Source organism: Ictidomys tridecemlineatus, chromosome 3 (genome assembly GCF_052094955.1).
Source record: "Ictidomys tridecemlineatus isolate mIctTri1 chromosome 3, mIctTri1.hap1, whole genome shotgun sequence".
Taxonomy (NCBI): domain Eukaryota; kingdom Metazoa; phylum Chordata; class Mammalia; order Rodentia; family Sciuridae; genus Ictidomys; species Ictidomys tridecemlineatus.
In genome coordinates, this window is record NC_135479.1 from 193,292,900 (window position 1) to 193,311,762 (window position 18,863).

Below are 18,863 nucleotides of genomic sequence, written 5' to 3' on the forward strand. Positions count from 1 at the left end.
TAACATTTCCAGAAAATTAAAGTTAATGTCAGAGTTTACAAGCTAAGGGACCCCCTGAATTAAGTCCACTATTATTCTCAATAGGGTTCTTAGATCTAGTGGCAGTATAAAAAGAGTTTTTTGAGGTTTGTATTGTGTTGCTTTGTTTTATTCAGATGAAATCAAACTACAATGTAGTACGTTTTATATCAAACCAAGTGCACAAAGATCATGATTCCTTAGATAAGAGAAAACTACTGTGTTAGAGTCACCTGGGTTTCTTAGAAAGCGAGAGACTTCTAGCCTCCCAGAAGTAACAAATATGGTAGTCAGTCTTGCATTTAGAAATGTACTGGTAGAAGGGATATTTTCATAGATTATGCATTCTTCATTAACACTTTTGTATTGCTGCTTGCAAAATCTGCATTTCCAAACTTAAAATATAGGTGTGAACAGTGTGTATCAATTAAAAAAAAAAGAAAGTAAGAGCCCTGGGTCTCACTGAAACCAAGGTCCTTATCCTCTTAGCCTGGTTCCTATAGGACCCCTGGTAGTTCATGATAACATTATGGAAGTTTGTAATTGGGTAATAAATAGTTACATCTTTATTTTTACAAATTTATAACTGAAATTTAGATTTTTTTCTTCTAGTACACGGTGCCTAATCACAATGTTATTGGCAGCACCTATGATATTGTCACCAAAACGAACTTAAGATATCTTTCTATCATATTGCAGTTATTCAATATATGTGTGTGTGTGTATATATGTATATCTATAAATATATATGTAAATTATGTATAATTTATGTTTATCTTTGATATTATTTATTCAAACAACCAGTGTATCTTATTTAATACTTTCATTAAAATGTATGTTACCATATCATATTTTAATATTTTGATAATTATTTTTCAATGCAATTAATTTCTTTTGTGACTAGGTGTGTTTTGCTTTATACAATTAAATATATGAATCACTGAAGAGGTTGGAGAGTTTCTCCAGACTTATAAAAGTGTCCATGACACAAAGGGAAGGTTAAGAATTCCTACCATAGGTAATGGTTCTCAAATTTGGCATGCATCAGAAGGGTTTATTAAATCATGTTTTTTGTACTGTACTCTAGGTGTGAAATGGGGTTCCATAATCTGAATAACTGATTCCAAGCAGATTCAATGTTGCTGGTGAGAACCACTGATTTTGATCACCTCGTATACCAGTGTCTGCAAACCAAATCAGAGAATTCTAATTTATAACTAGGTGCTACATCCAGGAGCTGATGTATCATTTGGATTACAAGTCAGGGTATACTTGCTATCATTATCTTGGCCATGGCAGATATAATTACGGAACCAGTGTGCTTTTACTAGTCTTGTTAGATAAAAAAACCTATCAAAGATTATCTTAGAGAGTTGTAAAACTTACTGTAGTTTACTACTATTTGTTCCTTAGTTAATTTTAATTGGTACATTTCTAATTTTAAGATAGGAAAGTAAATCAGAGTTATAATTTGTTATTTACAGAAATGAGGGGCTTTTTATTAGTCACTTAAATCCAGTAAATACATATGTTCTGTTCCACCACAGAACTTGCTCACAGCTTCTCCCACCCCACCGCACCAAAGTACCTTGGTAAAAAATATAAAGTGTTTCTGGTGCTGAAGTTATGAATTAAAAGTAAAAATAAATTCAATTATCTGTTCCCATATAAAATAAGCAACAAAGCCAAAATGAGTTGTTTAATATCAAAGAGAATAGTTGCGATTTTTCTAATATTTTCCATTTTTTGCCCTTGTTTTGTGTTCTGAGTTGTCATATGTTAAGGCCTAGTGGAAAACTCAGGAGACACTGACAAAAATCATAGGCAGGAACAGGAGGGCTATTTGCCCACTGATTTCTTAAGTAGCATAGAATAGCAGTTTTACTTTTATTTTTCCAGGACCCAGTGCTAAATTATGGAAACAAATTTATTATGATGTTTAAAAAGAACTCTAATTATTTTCTTTTTAAAAAGAACCATTTCATCCTTTCCTCCGATATTTCACAAACATGTCTACAATGAAAGAACACTGAAATTGGTCCATTTCTTAGTCAGGGTTGAGAATCTAATGGACCTTTATGATATGTCACATGAAGCTATCTTGCACAGGACTATTGTGGGATTCAAAAATATCACATCACGTCCTTATAGAATTATTAGGATACAAGTAATTCACTCTTTTTAATCCATGAGTATTTTCTAGATTCTGAAGTTTTACAGAACTGATGGCTTATTCTAGTTTTAAAAGCTAAGCAAGGCAAGTCAACTGCATCATTCATTAATTGGTTCAGCAACAGGGTAGTGTTCTTTCCTAGAAAATACCATTGCAAAAAAAATTACTATCATTTATTCTTGCCTCAGTATAAAATGTTTCCTTTCATATTCTGATAAAGGACATAAAAACGTTATATAAAGTACTTTTTACTTATGCATGCTATAAATGGAAGGGAATTAAAATGTTTAATATAAAAAAGTAAAGGCTGATGAAATCTGCCTCATGTGATTTACTAGAATCTGTGGGGAATTGCATTTCAAAACCTATCTGCATAAATAATCTTGAGAGACTGCAGTGCCTTTTTAATAAGTTGACTCCTAAATTACTTTCCACTGTACCAAACACACATCATTTAAACTCACTAAGTTTTCTTTCAGTTACCATGCACCAGTCTAGACAAATTCTCATTAAGGCTACAACTTATTTTCAATTATTAGAGCACTATGGAGATTATTTAATGAGCAAGCACAGGGTCAAAGATTAAAGTCTTTGCAGAAATTACCTGACTCATTTCAGAAGAAAGCGAGTGCCTGGCCTTCATCAAAAATACTGTGTCTAAGACAGTAGAAAACACCACTTGTTTCTTATGCTGACAAACCTAGCTCTTTGTCCCTGTCTCCAGCTGGAAGGTATTTTCCACAGGAAATAAGGTCAGTGAACTAGAAAGTAGACTCTGACTGGGGAAAAGAGAAACATAAATAAATAGTACACGGTTGTACGGAACTGACTTTCATCCATTGAGGTCAGGTCATTTTCTGGAAAGACTTCCCTAATACGACCAAAGTGAGTTAGGTTGTCTTATATCACATTGTGTTTATCACATTACCTTGTGATTCTCTATTTATGTTTCTACCCGCGCTCCCCCCCCACCTGCACATAAGCATTTACAACAAAAATCATGTCTTATTCATTCACGAACATGACACAATTTCATTGCTAATACTAGTTCTAATCCAGGAGTAATAAGAATAATATATTTATTTTATGTACTGTTGAAATGTAGTGAAGATATATTCTTTCTTCTACATTCTATCATATGAATGTAGGATTTAGCATTATGCCCTACCATTTAACATATTTCATTTAAATTTATTGAAAACACTCTTTTTCAAAGTAAGTTTGACCTTTGCAAAGAAGTGACTAATCTTAATCCCAAACGTGGTCTAAGAAGCAGTTTAGCTCTGATTCACAAGCCACATTGAAAAGAGCCACTGTATATATAATTAACTGATGATGTTTAGGAAGTTGGTGAATTGAGACACAAGGCTCTTGGGCAATGAAAGTTCAACCATCCAGAACATTCTAATGCAGCCATCTGGAGAGAGGTCAAGTTACCAATCTCCTTAGCTTAATCTTTACAAAGTGGGCAACACAGAGCTCCTTAGCATTACAGACAACTTGAGCAGCAGAAGCAAAGCACTTCCTAGGGTCTCCCCTCTCTGACTTCACTGTTGAACTAAAGTCAATGTTAAAGGCAGAAACTGCAATCAATGCCACTTACCCAGTGTTCCACTTGAAGTGAGAATAGACTATCAGTTTCAGTGCTTTGTTGACTCAGTATTCCTCCTACAACCCACCCTCTTCCCAGACTCTTGCCTGATCCTCTTCCTCAAGTTGAAAGGGTTTTTGTGAGAATACAATGTGAAACATAATAGAAAAAATATTACACAAACACACATGCTCATCTAAAGTACAGAAAGTTTCTGACTAGTACTAATAAACATAAACTAAATCAATAATTATTTACATAACGGAACTCTGTTCTTGACAAAAATTGCCTTCTGGATAAGGCTATTATCACTCATATGAGGCCTTCAATGGAGGAGTTCCCATTTTTAATGCACAGAATTTGGAGAGGCAAGGAAACCTGGAAACTTCAAGTCCACGTACAAGAAGTTATGGATCACTCCTAACGTTCTAAGTAAGATCTCAGCATAGTTTCCAATGATAAAAACTGTTTACATGTAGTGGCTGTGTATTATCTTGGCACTGGTATAGAATACAATTTTCTCAGTATACTAGAATTAACCAGGCTTTGTGTGTTAGCCTAGAGACTTAACTATTACATATAAGGCTATTTCTAGTGAAAATATGTTTTGAGATTCAAACAAAGCTAAAGTTACAATACTAATTTGAAACAAAATTTGGAAACTTGTGTGCCACATTAAGATTCTGCTATATAAATTAGTCAATTAGAAAGAAAAGTCCCTTATACACAAGGCAATCAATTGCATTTGATTGGAAGAACTAGAGATATTGGGGATATCTATTAAATGCTTATGTGTGTATACACATATACACTCTTGGATTATTTCCTTTTTTCTTTATATCTTTTAGAATATGTTAAAAAATCAACAGTTTAGGACAGGAAGAAAAAAACAATTTATAATTGGACAATATTTTGTATGCATTTTGCTAGGTAGATGTATATATATTTATATGTGCATACATGGACACATTATGAATAATTTATTGTCTTAATGAACATTTACTTTGCACCTATTTTTTTGAGGCAAGGATTAATCTTGATGTAAACAATAATGAATAAAATATGTAGGAGTAACTTTTGGTTTGCAGCTAGCAGCTATGAGCAGCTCAGAGTGCTTGAAAAACCTAGGCTCATACAGGCCTGACAGGAACACCTGCAGGATGGGGCGCTCTGCCCTAGGGAGCCATCTGAGAAAACATAGCCTCAGTGACTGAGGTCAGTATTGCCAGGGAACCGAGAGGCAAGGGCCTCAGGGCATGATTCCCCTAACTCATAAAGCCCCCCTTTCATAGCAACAAGGATCCTTCCAGACTGCCTTCCACCATGTAGCAATATTTAGAGCTTCTTCATAGTGTGGTGACATTAATCATAAGACAATTGTTTTCTAGATGTTGTATAACCTGCTTTGCTTGTGTATGATTGGAGGATGCGGCCCTACCCATGCCCTACATCAATTGTAATCACTTCCGAGCTTGCTGAGGTTGCCACCTGCCAGCTCCCATTGTATGTGTTTTGACTCCATGTCCCCCACACCTGCTGTGACTGAGGTAGCCAGTGACCCACAGCAACAAAAATAGATATGTGATATAGTTTGGGTCTTAAATGTTTTCCAAAGCTCTGTGTATTGGAGGGTTAGTCCCCAGGGAGGTGCTGTTCAGAGATGGCTCTACTACTAAGTGGTAGAGCCTACTGGGAGTTCTCCAGGTCACTGAGGAGCACCCTAGAAGGGGACTGCAAGACCTCATCTTTGTCCTTCTTTGCATTCTAGGTTATGAGTAAAGCAATTTTATTATGCTAAGTGTTCCTTTCATGATATACTGTCTCCCCAGAGGCCAAAAGCGATGGAACTGATTAATTATGAATAACAACCTTTGTGCATGTCAAAATAAACCTTATCTCTTTATAAACTGGTTGTCTCAGGTATATGTAATAGAGATGAAAGTTATCACAGCTTGGTTCTTACCTTTACAGACCTCAGAGTTTTGTTATTACTCCCTAAGCAATATGTTATAACAACTATTCACACATTGCTTATATTGTATTAGGTACCATAAGTAATCTAGAGATGATTTGAAGTATATGGAAGGAAGAGCAAAGGTTACATGCAGATACTACATTATTTTATACAAGGGACTTGAACATTTTTAGAGTTTGCTATCCATGGGATGTCTAAAGATACCAAAAGTTAACTGTCTTTCATTTTGTTAAAAATTATAATCTAGAAAAATGAATAGTACTCATTTGAAAGTAGGCTATAGAACACAACACATTGTGTATAATATATTTATGTATACTTATTTATGCAATAGAAAAGACTATTAGCAGTAGTTATTATTTGAGGATACGGTTTAGTTGATATTTTTATTTCTTCCTTTCATGCATATTTTAAAATTTACAACTTTAATTAGTTTCAAATAAATCCAATTTGATATCAGCAAAAATTTGAGAATTTCTTTTTCTTTTTTGGGGGATGGTATCTAGTATCGAACTCATTCAACTACTGAGCCACACCCCCAGCCTTTATTTTGTATTTAGAGATAGGGTCTCACTGATTTGCTTAGTTTCTTGCCATTGCTTAGGCTGGCTTTGAACTAGCAATCCTCTGTTTCAGCCTCTTGAGCTGCTGGGATTATAAGCGTGCATCACTGAGCCAGGCCAAAGAGATTGAGAATTTCTAAAAGATAGCTGAGTAGACTTACTTACCCTAGTCCCAGCATCTGACAAACATCATTTGAAATCTGGGTGGTCCAGTTGTCAGCACAAGCTACATGCCATATGCTCTGGATTCTGAACTGCACCAAACCATTGTTGTTCATTGTTCCATTGAAAAGACGCACTAAAGATTCAAAAGATAGAAAGGTGGTTACCAGAGAGTGGAGGATGGATAGAATGGGAAAATGGTCAAAAATATACAAAATTTCATTCAGATAGGAGGAAGGTTTTTGACACCTATTGCACAGCATGGAGGCTGCAATAATGTCCTGGATATTTTCAAAATTCTAAGAAGGAAATTCAAAGTTTTCTTGCCAAAAAAAATAATAGTTATTTGAGGTGATGGGGATAGGTCCATTGACTTGATTTAATCATTCCATATTGTGTATGTATATATATATATATATCATAACATCACTTTGTACCCCATAAATACATAAAATTATAATCTAATTTATAAATTTTTAAAAAAAATAACACACAAACATGACACTCAGATGTATTAAAGAGATTACATTACAGATAGGGTCACTTTGACCTAGGTTACTAAGAATAAATGATAACATTTAAATAAAATGTGCAATGCTCTTAAGATTTGGACTTTAGAATTTGATTGTAGTTTTCCTTAAGAGTATGTTGAAGGGTGTTAAGTTGGAAACATGGATTTAATTGATTTAATTTTGTTCTTTTATATAACTAAAAAAAATGGAGGCAGTAGAGATATGCAAGTCTATTGCATATCAGTAAACAGAAAATACAGTTATTTATAGAGAGCATACCTTGGAAACTTGTCTCTTATACAAAGAAAACCCAAGTTCAGGAAAAATTTTAGACACTTTTCATTCATATTTCTTTTCCTAAAACTTTTATTTTATTTGCATTTGCTGGTTTGCTGTTTAGTGCTGTCATCTTCCCCAATGTCTCACCAACATTTTGGTAGAATATTAAGGGTGTTCATGCCTAGGTAGGGACTAGAGAAAACTATGCTAGTTTATCAAACAAGACAAACATCAGCCATGGTTTATAACTACATATTCAACATTGTATTTGTTGTTTATATTTTATTCTTCTGAAAAGCATAAGGTATTGACTTTAGAATTAGACTTAGGTGAAAATATAGTTTTAGCCCTCTTAAGGGTGTGACCTTTTGGCAGCCATATAATTTCCCTAAAACTCAATTTCATCATAGCTAAAGTAGAGTCAGTCTTTATTATTGGAGTGTTTTTACTGGGCTTAGTTAGTCTGTAGAAAATGGTATATATGTGTGTGTGTGTGTGTGTGTGTGTGTGTGTGTATGTGTGTGTGTATATAAATATATATGATATACATTAAATATTTTCTTAGAAATAAAAATAATACATAGAAAATAATCTGCTATTTATATTGCTACAGTGATCTCCAAGGGGACTGGGCTGTATGTACAAAGCAAGGCCTCTGTTCTTTGTATGCAATGGACAAAACACACGGTTACTATAAGTGGGAGTAAGCGTCTGTTTGGTATCTTGAATCTGTGGCGTTTTGCTTATCTATGAGGATTGATTGTCCCAGACTTATTATTATTAAATTTAGCCTAGTTTAAATAGACAAACAAAAAAACAGAGGCCAGCATATTAACTTTCTCCTAAACCAGAATGTTACAGAAGTGCTAAAATCACTGGAAGGTGTTCACACTCAAAAACATCAAAATACAATGTGACAAGTACAGTCATGATCTCCCTTTCACATTTGTGGATCCAAATTCAGAAGCAAAAGTCATATGAGTATTTTCATAAAAACAAGACCTACCACAATGTGTTTCATCTGAGCCATCTGTACAGTGTGGGTGACTGTCACAGAGATTATTCAGGGGAATGCATTCTCCATTTTCACACTGAAAATTGTCTTCCTTGCAGGGCTCTGTGTAGAAAGAATGTTTATTGTACAGGGCAAGGATATTGCAAGTAAATGATTTTGGTATACCCACTGCATTTAGGCCCCTCAAACATCAGCCCGTTGTCACACACATGACAGAACCAGCTTTGACATTAAAAATGCCATATGCTTAGTTAACACAAATTGCTTCACAAGTAGTGTCAAACCAATACATCTGATTTCAAGGAAGTGTTCATGAAACAACAGGCATCTCCTTTTCTGAGTTTGTGGGACAGTTCTAAATGTTGTCTAAGAGGTTTGGGATACATGTTTCTTCATCATTTCTGTTAGACTCTCAATTTATGATGGCAAATTATGATAGTACTTGAAAGGAACTGTTTCTGTTTAGAATATAGCTTGCAAACCTATATCTGAGAGCATTAATTAATATCTTATACTATAAAGTGATATAGTAAATCTACATAATACACAAAACAACAATAACAGAATATCACAAATGGATTGGTCAACTATCGATATTAATCACCTATTTATAGATATTAAAAATTAAAAAATTACCCCAAAGTGGATCACTGTTCTTTGTTTATGTTTATTTCTGAAAAACTAACAAACAAACAAACTAAAGACTGACTAGCCTTAGATCTTGAAAGAGTGCCCTCCTGTGGGGGGAGGGAAGAAAAGTGCCATACAGCAAACCATGTGTGGAATTCCCTAAGGGAACCAATTCATATTGGGTTGCCCAGAAAAAGGAAGTCAGAATCCCACTCCCCAGATAAGTTTATAATACTACAGAACCTGTGGGACAAGTACAAAAACTTTCAGATTTTTTTAAATGCTAACTTTAGTTTGAATAATTTTGATCATAACTCCAGAACATGCATCAATGTGTGTTTGTGTGACTGAATAAATTTTCTATTCTATTCTATCCTATCCTATCCTATCCAATCCTATTCTATCCTCTTCTATCCTATCCCATTCTGTTCTATTCTATTCCACTCTATTCTATCCCATTCCATCCATTCCATACCAAAACAGGGAAAGCTGGTGAAAACCAGATAAACTGATTTCATGACCAACTTCTGAAAATTCCCATACTAAACTTAGGTTAACTACAAAATTTCACAGAAGATGATGACTTTAGTTTCCTAGGTTTGTGAGAAGAAAGCTGTGTAAATATTGATGATCAATTCCCATGTAAAGAATTTAGAAGTCAGAAAGTTGGTCATCTAAAAACTGGGAAAGATGTGCACATCCCAGGGCAATAGCAGCCTTTTGGGACAACCAGACTGTAATACAAAGATGTCCAGGACTGGATCTTGGACAGAGGTAGAGGTGGGGAGCCTTAGCGATTCAGAATTGTGTAGCATTATAAGAAATGATCTTGGAAGTGAACTCTTTATGTTGTAGTCTGGGGCAAAGAGGGAAATCTCCAAAGACAACGACTATATTCCACAACGCCTGAGTTGGAAGATTAAAGAATGTTTGAATTAGATGATATGAACACTTGATGCTATTCTTGATAATACATTTTATTAAAGTTTTCTTAGGTATTCAGTTAAGATAATTTAATGCCTGAAGTAAGCAGAAAAGTGAAGAGATCTGCCTGAAATATCAAGGGGGAAAAATGGGAGATTTTAAATAAAGTAGATGGGAACAAATAAAGATCTCTTTGTCTATACTTTCATTGGGTCCAGTCATTCTAAAAGCCGAATATACAATGTAAGAGATAAAAATCCAATTTGCCATGTTTCCTCATTGTAAGCTCAAGACTTGGCAAAATTACATGCAATAGTAAACTAGTAGATATTTGTTGAACATTAAAGAGACTAATATATGTTAAATGATTGATAGGCTAGAAATCAGCATGGTTGATAAAGTATAAGGTACTTTTTAAACTGCTATTACAAAACTATGTAGTTTTACATTTAAGGCAATTGATTGATGGTGATTTTAGTGATTTGAAAAAATTGATTTTTATAAATTTATAAGGCAAAATTTGTTCATTTAAATTTGAATAGTGTTTAAAATACTGGCTCTGGAATCATATGACCTTTTTCTGAGCTGCAGTTTAGCCATTTTCTTTTGTATTTTTTTGACCTTGGGCAAATAAAATAATCTTTTTGAGACAGTTTCCTAGAATGTCAAATAGGAATAATTATTAATTTTGTCTTAAATATACCATGAAAGTTAATTTTAAAATTATTTTTGCTTACAAATACAGTGAATCCTCAATAGATAATATTAATATCAAAACAGTAATATTTTAAAAGAGATTCTCCTTTTGAGGATATTTTAAAGTTAACAGTCTCATTCTATGTGCTGGTTGCATTACTTTCCCCTCCAAATAACCATATAAACAAGAAAATATGCCTACTCCTTCCCTACTGATATCTTACAATAATAATTGAAGCTATCTGTATACTTTAGATTTTGAAAAATTCTGTACTTTTTCAGAACAAATCTAATTTATCTTAATAAAAAATGTTTTTAGGAAGCCATGGCTGGTTTTTTGTACAAACATTGATACCATGAGGAAAGTGGATTTCATCTCTCAAAAATAATACTATTAGGGATGTTCTTGTAAATGTAATTACCAATTTGTTTCACAAACACATATTTTTAACCAGATTAGTGAGATGACAAATGGACAAAGATTATTACATATTCTACAGGTAGATATTAATACTTTAACTGAAACTATATTTTATTTTTTAGTATTAATTTTTATTCAGAAAACAGGGAGGTTTAAAACTGGGTACACATGTTCAAATATGTATATATTCCTTCTTAAATCCGTATTTTGATGTATATTATATTTATTTTAAGAAGTTGAGAGTACTAATTCCATGCCCATAATCAAATACCTTAATATGCTTGTAGAATGTTTGTCATCATTAGTTATTTTAAATGATCTCATCATATTTTTCATTGTTTATTAAAATAATTATGTAAAAAATGACTCAATGCAATAATTTAATCATTGATAAATTTATGTGTAATTTACTCTTTGACTAGAGTAGTCATGGTATATGTAATTGAAAAAAATGAGCTAAGTAGAAATAAATTTAAATATTGAATACAATTTTAAATGAAAATACATATTATAACTCATTTTTGTGTTTTAGCCAAAGCTATTAGTATTATACCTTATGAACACAGAGAAAAATAACTTGTTTCTGCAGGCTGAATGAACTGATTTTAAAATATGCTGAATGCGACAAAATAATATATTGTTGCTGAAGTGAACAGAAAGTATAACATCTGAGGAGAGGTATAAATAAGCTATTTTAAAATTTTCCTTGCATGCATAAGCTTGATTTTGATTCTCTGCAACATACAGCAGTTCAGCTTCATTAAGAAGTCTTTAATCCAACAGTTTAACTCTCTCTGGACTCCAAAATCTTATTTCTGATAGTTTTATGTTCATGGTGAGAGAGGGGAAAAAGAAATATTGCTAAGAATCAAATTTCCCTATCTTGTCTTTATGAAGTCTCCTGTAGCCCTGCCTCATTTAGTCAACATATGCTTGACTTTAAATGGCTTTAAACTGGTCTCTAAGGCACATGCCACACAATCCAGGGAGGACTTCAAATCCCTAAATGTAATCATTTGGCACTTCCAAGTTGCTTGATAGGTAGTACTCAATTCCTTAGACTGATTCTGATTATTAGGAAAGAGCAATGAGTCTACTATTATAGGACAGTTATCTCAATAAAGTACCTGTTATAAATATTTTTCTTGTTCAATATAAGTGGAAATGTTTAAAATAGGATAAGTAAAAGATATAAAATACATTACATGATTATATTATATCTCCATTGAATGCCTTGAAAGGATTTCTAAAATGTCTCAGATGGTAAATCAAGCACATAAATACTCAAAAGAATTCACAATACCCTTTATATCTACTTTTTAAAAATGATCACCAGGGTAGAGCATCTGTATACATAGATATGTGTGCTAATCTCTTTCTATCACCAGCTTGATTATCTTTCATCACCAAGTCCATTTTTTGTAATTGGTTTACAGTCTTTTGGTGTCAAGAAGTCTGATGGAAAAAGACTATACTGATGACAGCTTGATGCCCTCTTTTTCTAACAGCATCTATCTCAGCTCCAGGAGGAATTTGAAGCTATAACCTATTTTATTAAATTATATGTTTATATTCTAATTTGTTATACATGATGGCAGAATGCATTTCATTTCATATTACACATATAGAGCACAATTTTTCAAGTTACTGGTTGCACACAAAGTATTTTCACACCATTCGTGTCATCATACATATATGTAGGGTAATGATGTCTAACTCATTTCTACCCCCTTTTCTCCTTCTTTCCCTTCCCTCCCCTTTGCCCTATCTAAAGTTCCTCCATTTCTCCCATGCTCCCCAACCGCATCACCATTATAGATACTTCTTAGAAAAGGTTATAGAATCAATCAACAAATATATGAAAAAAATGTTCAATATTGCTAGCATTTAGAGAAATGTAAATCAAAACTACTCTAAGATTTCATCTTACTCCAGTGAGAATAGAAGCTATCAAGAATAGAAACATCAATAAGTGTTGGTGAGGATGTGGGAAAAAGGCACACTCATACATTTGTTGCTGGGACTGCAAATTGGTGCAGCCAATCTGGAAAACAGTATGGAGATTCCATGGAAAACTTGGAATGGAACCTCCATTTGACCCAGCTATCCCATCCTCAGTTTATATCTGAAACAGCATACTACAGGAACACAGCCATATAAATGTTCATAGCAGCACAATTCACAATAGCTAAATTGTGGAACCAACCCAGATGCCCTTCAGTAGATGAATGGATAGGGAAACTTTGGCATATATACACAATGGAAACTTACTCTGCATTAAAAGAGAATAAAATCATAGCATTTGCAGGAAAATAGATGGAGTTGGAGAACAAAATGCTAAGTGAAATAAGCCAATCTCAAAAAACAAAGGCTGAATGTTTTCTTTGATATGAAGCTATCACATATAGATCACCCAGTTATGAGCATGAATGATTCCATTCTAGCTTCAATCAAGAATTTTTTTTGAATAATTTATTTCATAAATTACAAAATAGAAATCACTGAAATCTCACTGTATGGAAAAAAGTACAAAGAACCCTTAATACTATAAACCTGGTATCTCTTTTATGTTAAGAGCAATAGATGATATAATTTGGGATTATACTTTGAATAACAATTGTTTGTAATATTTTTTCAAAATATTTGCTATTGTTTTTATTTTATAATAAAAATGAATAGCAAATATTTAAAAAATATTTAAAAAATAATAAAAAATGAATAAAAATCAGCAACTGTAGTACTTTTTACTCAAGACACTTGTTCTTATCTTCCTTTTCTCAAGTCATTCTTCTCTTTTAGTTAATTTATTAATTAATTGATTGTTTATTTAATTGATTTAATTTTTTTTAATGCATGACAGTGGAATATATTACAATTCTTATTACACATATAGAGCACAATTTCTCATATCTTGTATATAAAGTATGTTCACACCAATTCATGTCTTTATACATGTACTTTTTTTTGCATTGCAATTCTTATTACACATATAAACCACAATTTTTTATATCTCTGTTTGTAAACAAACTAGGTTGATACCCAATTCATGTCTTCATATATATACTTTGGATAATGATGTCCATCACATTCCACCATCTTGCTAATCCCTTGCTTCCTTCCTTTCTCTCCCTCCCTTCTTCCCTATCTAGACTTCATCTAATCCTCCCTTGCTCCCCCTCCCTATCCTACTGAGTCAGCCTCCTTATATCTGAGAAAACATTTGACATTTGTTTTTTGGGGATTGGCTAACTTCACTTAGCATTATCTTCTCCAATGTCATCCATTTACTTGAAAATGCCATGATTTTATTCTCTTTTACTGTTGGGAAAAGTTCCATTGTGTATATATGCCACATTTTTAATCTATTCATCCACTGAAGACATTTAGGTTGGCTCCACAGTTTAGCTATTGTGAATTGTGCTGCTATAAACATTGATGTGGCTGTGTCCCTATAGTATGCTATTTTTAAGTCCTTTGGGTACAGTCTGAGAGGGATAGGTGGATCAAATGGTGGTTCCATTCCCAGATTTCCAAGGAATCTCCATACTGCTTTTTATATTGGCTGCCCCAATTTGCAGTCCCACGAGGAATGTATGAGTGTACCTTTTCCCCCACATCCTCACCAACAGTTACTGCTGTTTGTCTTCATAATAGCTGCATTCTGAATGGAGTGAGATGAAATCTTAGAGTAGTTTTCATTTGCTTTTCTCTGATTACTAGAGATGATGAACATTTTTAAAATATATTTGTTGATTATTTTTCCAGGTGAATTTCTCCTCTTAATTTATGTCCTCTCTTCTCATTGGCAAATTAAAATACAAATTTACAGATCTACTATTTTTCTAAAATTGTGTTTCAAGGTGCCTTCAATTTTGCAGATGTAGAAATGCCCTATAATTCATACAAGTGCTTGGATTTATGAATAAATCCACTTACCTATTTTTTAGAGCATAGTATTTTAATTTCAGTTATTTCAGTTTCATTACTCAGTTCCATTTAAAAACCAGAATATCTCTTTTAAAATTTAGTTTCAGGATAAAAGTCCTTGAAAAATGTGGGGATATCCCTTCTCTAGTGGAACAAGTACTAGATATTTGTTTGCACCATTTTATGATACTTTGCATACCAGAGCACATAATTCTACTGATACATTACTGATACCTGTACTTTTTATAATTTGTAGCAGTATCTTCTTAAAAATTTAGAACTATCACTGTTTTTCACATGTTAATCATTAAATGTGAAGCTGTTTCCTTTTTAATACCTGAGGAGAATAATTATTTTTATTTTGCTTAAGAATTCACAAAAATTTCCTTAAAAATGTAAAACTTAAGTAGGAAATGTTATAACATTAATTTGTGCCTATTACTTTTTTAAAAATGAAACACTGTAAAACTTCACAATTTTTTCAGGTAATTTTAGTCAGATCCAGAAAGTGTATTATTTTTCCCCATTGTATCTTTCACTGTCAGTTTTAACCTATTCTTTTCCTTTGGGAATATTCATCATTTTCAGATTGTGGTTTGGGTTATCTCCTGCATGCCTATTGCAAATATTCTTATTTTCCCATAATTTATTGTTTTTGGATTCATCATTATATTTTTATGTAGCAATTTTTTGTGGAAATATAGGTAATTTTTAACCTGAGTCTTTGAATTATACCATTAACCTGAAGATTATGAGGTTCATATTATTAACAAAGACTTCTATTATGCCAGAGAGTAATCTGGTAGTGGAAGTTTCCCAGGTAATTGTTTTGGCTAAAGACAACCATTGTTTTCCAAATTTCTGAAGGGAGGCTGTGTTGCAATTGACATTGGAAATAGATGCTAAGCGAGAACTATTCTGACAGGCACTAAAAATTATATACTAATTTTTAAAAATCAGATTCACTATTTGAGGTGTAAAAATAATGGTGCAAATGTTTTGCTTTTTCTTTTCTTTAAAATTTATTTTTCTATTAAACAAATTGGTTTTTATCAAACAATGTAATGGTTTGGATGTGGTGTCCCCAGAAACTTCATGTGTGAAACAATGCAAGAGGGTTTCGAGGAGAAATGATTGAGTTATAGCCTTGGCCTAATCAGTGGATTAATCCCTGATGGAATTAAATTAAGTGGCAGGGTATAGCTGGAGGATGTGGGAATTGGGGCATGGCTTTGGTGTATATATTTGTATCTGGTGAGCTGATTTTTTCTGCTTTATGATCATCAAGTGAGCTGCTTCCCTTTGCCACACTCTTCCACCATGATGTTCAGCCTCACCTAGAGTTCCCAAGCCCAAGAAATGGAACAGGCCTAAGACATCTGAAACCATGAGCCCATAAATAACCTTTTCCTCCTCTGTAATTGTTCAGTTTAGGTCTTACAGTCACAGCAACCAAAAAGCTGACTTAAACAACATCCAAAGTATCTTTTATTTTAAAGTAGTATAAATTAAGTACTAAAATTTTCTCATCTTTCCATTACTTGTGTATACTTTAAAAATATCATCAAAAAATCAAATGATTATCATAAGCTGGATCAACTGTTGAATCAAATTAAAATAAAGGGTACATCTTAAAAAGAAAGAAACTGAAAGTGTAGATAAACTCTTGACAGATAAACATGATTATCATAGTATAATAATATATAATCAGCAGTAACAAAACTATCAAGGGACAGGGTTAATGACTAAATTCAAAATGACATTCACCAAATTATCTTTATTAATATTTCCAAAGCAGTAATTTAATTTTCTTCTGAATTTTATTCCGCTTATATATATAGACAAATTGTTACTGATATTTTTGTCAATGCATCTTATTCTTTACTATTTAACATTCTTCGATTATATTCTTGTACATTTTTCGATTTATATGAACTTTTTTTTTCATTTTCTACTTTTTGTTGTTTTTAATTTTTAGATAAATTCTAATTTTCTAAAGACCTTGTGTTCATTTCTTTTGTGCTATATGTTTTTCCATTGGCTTCATTATGTTCATTTATTTCACTAATTGATTACTTTGATTATTTGTGCCACTGTTGTTTGTTAGTCAAAAGCAACTGTTCTAAAACCAATTACAAAATCCAGAAAGGAAGACTAGTTGATTGGGCAAACTACCCATCCCTAAGTAAATAACTGGTAATAACCAACATTGTGGTTTATTTCCAGGGCCAGAGGGTAGTCCAGGTGAAGATGAACTTTCTGAGCTGCAATAAAACTAAAAGCAGAGAAGTTCTAGGGATGTGATGAAAGATCTAGGCCATTATGGGTAGAGGAACAGATGAAAACAAATATAGTTGCACAGCAAGATTTAGGATTAGATAATAGGCAAGATGAGGATCAAGCATGCAAACATGTCTATTTTTTTTTAAAGATATTCCAATGAAAGACAAATAGACCAGTCTCCTACAGAGGAAAAGAGAAATGTAGGAAGTAATGTGTATTTTGTATTTCTGATATATTTCTACCTGGACAGAGCCACTGCGTTGTGGAGCAGTAGCTGTGTAAGATAAATGACAGCCTGAATTGATTGGCAAAAGTTGTAAAAAATTTCCCTGGAGATTACTGAATGCAAAGAGCTACATCATTCTGTATATGTATGTCTATATCCTCTGTGTGTGTGTGTGTGTGTGTGTGTGTGTGTGTGTGTGCGTGTGTAAATGTCAACTTAAATAAATCTATGCATCTCTGTCTATACACACACACGTAGATCACAATTTTGTTTGTTCCTGCTGATTGTGTTATGTATATAAAAAAAGTTCAAGATAAGAAAGTTGCACATATCAGAAATATTAGTATTAATTCCTTTATTGCAGCCACCTTATACTGGTTGTCTCTAATAAGTTGATGAGTTTAAATTTTTTAATTGGATGTTGCTGGCATTTCAACAGCTCACTTGTCTGTCTCCCTGATGCTTCTGAATATGATCCTGGCAAGGGAACATGATAAAGTCCTTCCTTACAGGGGCAGTTGCTACACTTTCAATGCTTAACATGACCCTTTTTATTGAGCAAAGTTCAAGACTCTTAGCAAACCCCAAAGAAATGCAAGTGGATCTGTAGAAAAACAATTCAGATTCCTGTTTTGAACATGTAGATAATGATCATATAGATGAGGAAGGATACATATCTTAGAATACAAACATCTAAGTTGTGATTTAGGCCTTGAAATCTTGTATATTTTCATTTTTTTATGCTTCAAAAGTGATGGACCTTGTGCAGTTTTGCTTACCTGGAATTCCCAAGTGATAACCAGTGGTGAAATTAGCTTTAAATCCCCCTTTGGCCAACAATAGATCAGTGATGAAAAGCACAGTCATTCTGTTGGTGGTAGAAAACACGTCCTTCACTGGACCAGCCCCTGTGTACACAGCTGCTCCAAAGGAAAATGAGAAAATCAGTTAAACCTTTGACTCTAGAAAGAAGCAGACCGTTTATTTCACATTCAAGGGCTGGTCATAGGACTACATGCACCACAGCTCACTCATGAAGCAGCTATATATGAACAAATGTGTGCATTCCTTTATATTTTAGACATTGCTTTCATGAAGCCAGCATCTTTCTCCATCTTTTAAAATATTACTTGAAGTTCTGAAGCTCTATGATTCCATAATACATTACTCAAAATATTATCTGGCTTAACACCACCACTGTTTAAATAACTTGTTAGCCAAGAAAAATCATCATTTGGCTTTTTAAAAACAGTTTTATAAAACAATTGACAGTCTAGTCTCCCTTTGTAAATTTTTGTCCACATTTATTTCATATTTTTTTTGTAAGTTGAATCATAAATGTAATCTGAAGGATGGATTACATACAATAAACTTCAATGGTGGTTTTTAAAAACTATATCCTACTAATCTCTGGGCTTTACAGATTTTATAAACACTCTTTACTAAATAATACTTCAGCTAATTAAAA

The 18,863-nt window shown here is 33.1% G+C and overlaps 1 protein-coding gene across 1 annotated transcript in view; it reads right to left on the bottom strand.

Moving 5' to 3' along the window:
- Tmprss15 (transmembrane serine protease 15) overlaps nucleotides 1-18,863 on the bottom strand; it is a 120,536-nt gene that overhangs the window by 32,848 nt on the left and 68,825 nt on the right. Inside the window, exons 16-18 of the mRNA XM_005324323.4 lie at nucleotides 18,175-18,315; nucleotides 8,280-8,390; nucleotides 6,486-6,618 (exon numbers count right to left, since the gene is read on the bottom strand). Of these exons, the coding sequence (XP_005324380.2) occupies nucleotides 6,486-6,618; nucleotides 8,280-8,390; nucleotides 18,175-18,315 (385 nt within the window). The remainder of the gene's footprint in view (nucleotides 1-6,485; nucleotides 6,619-8,279; nucleotides 8,391-18,174; nucleotides 18,316-18,863) is intronic.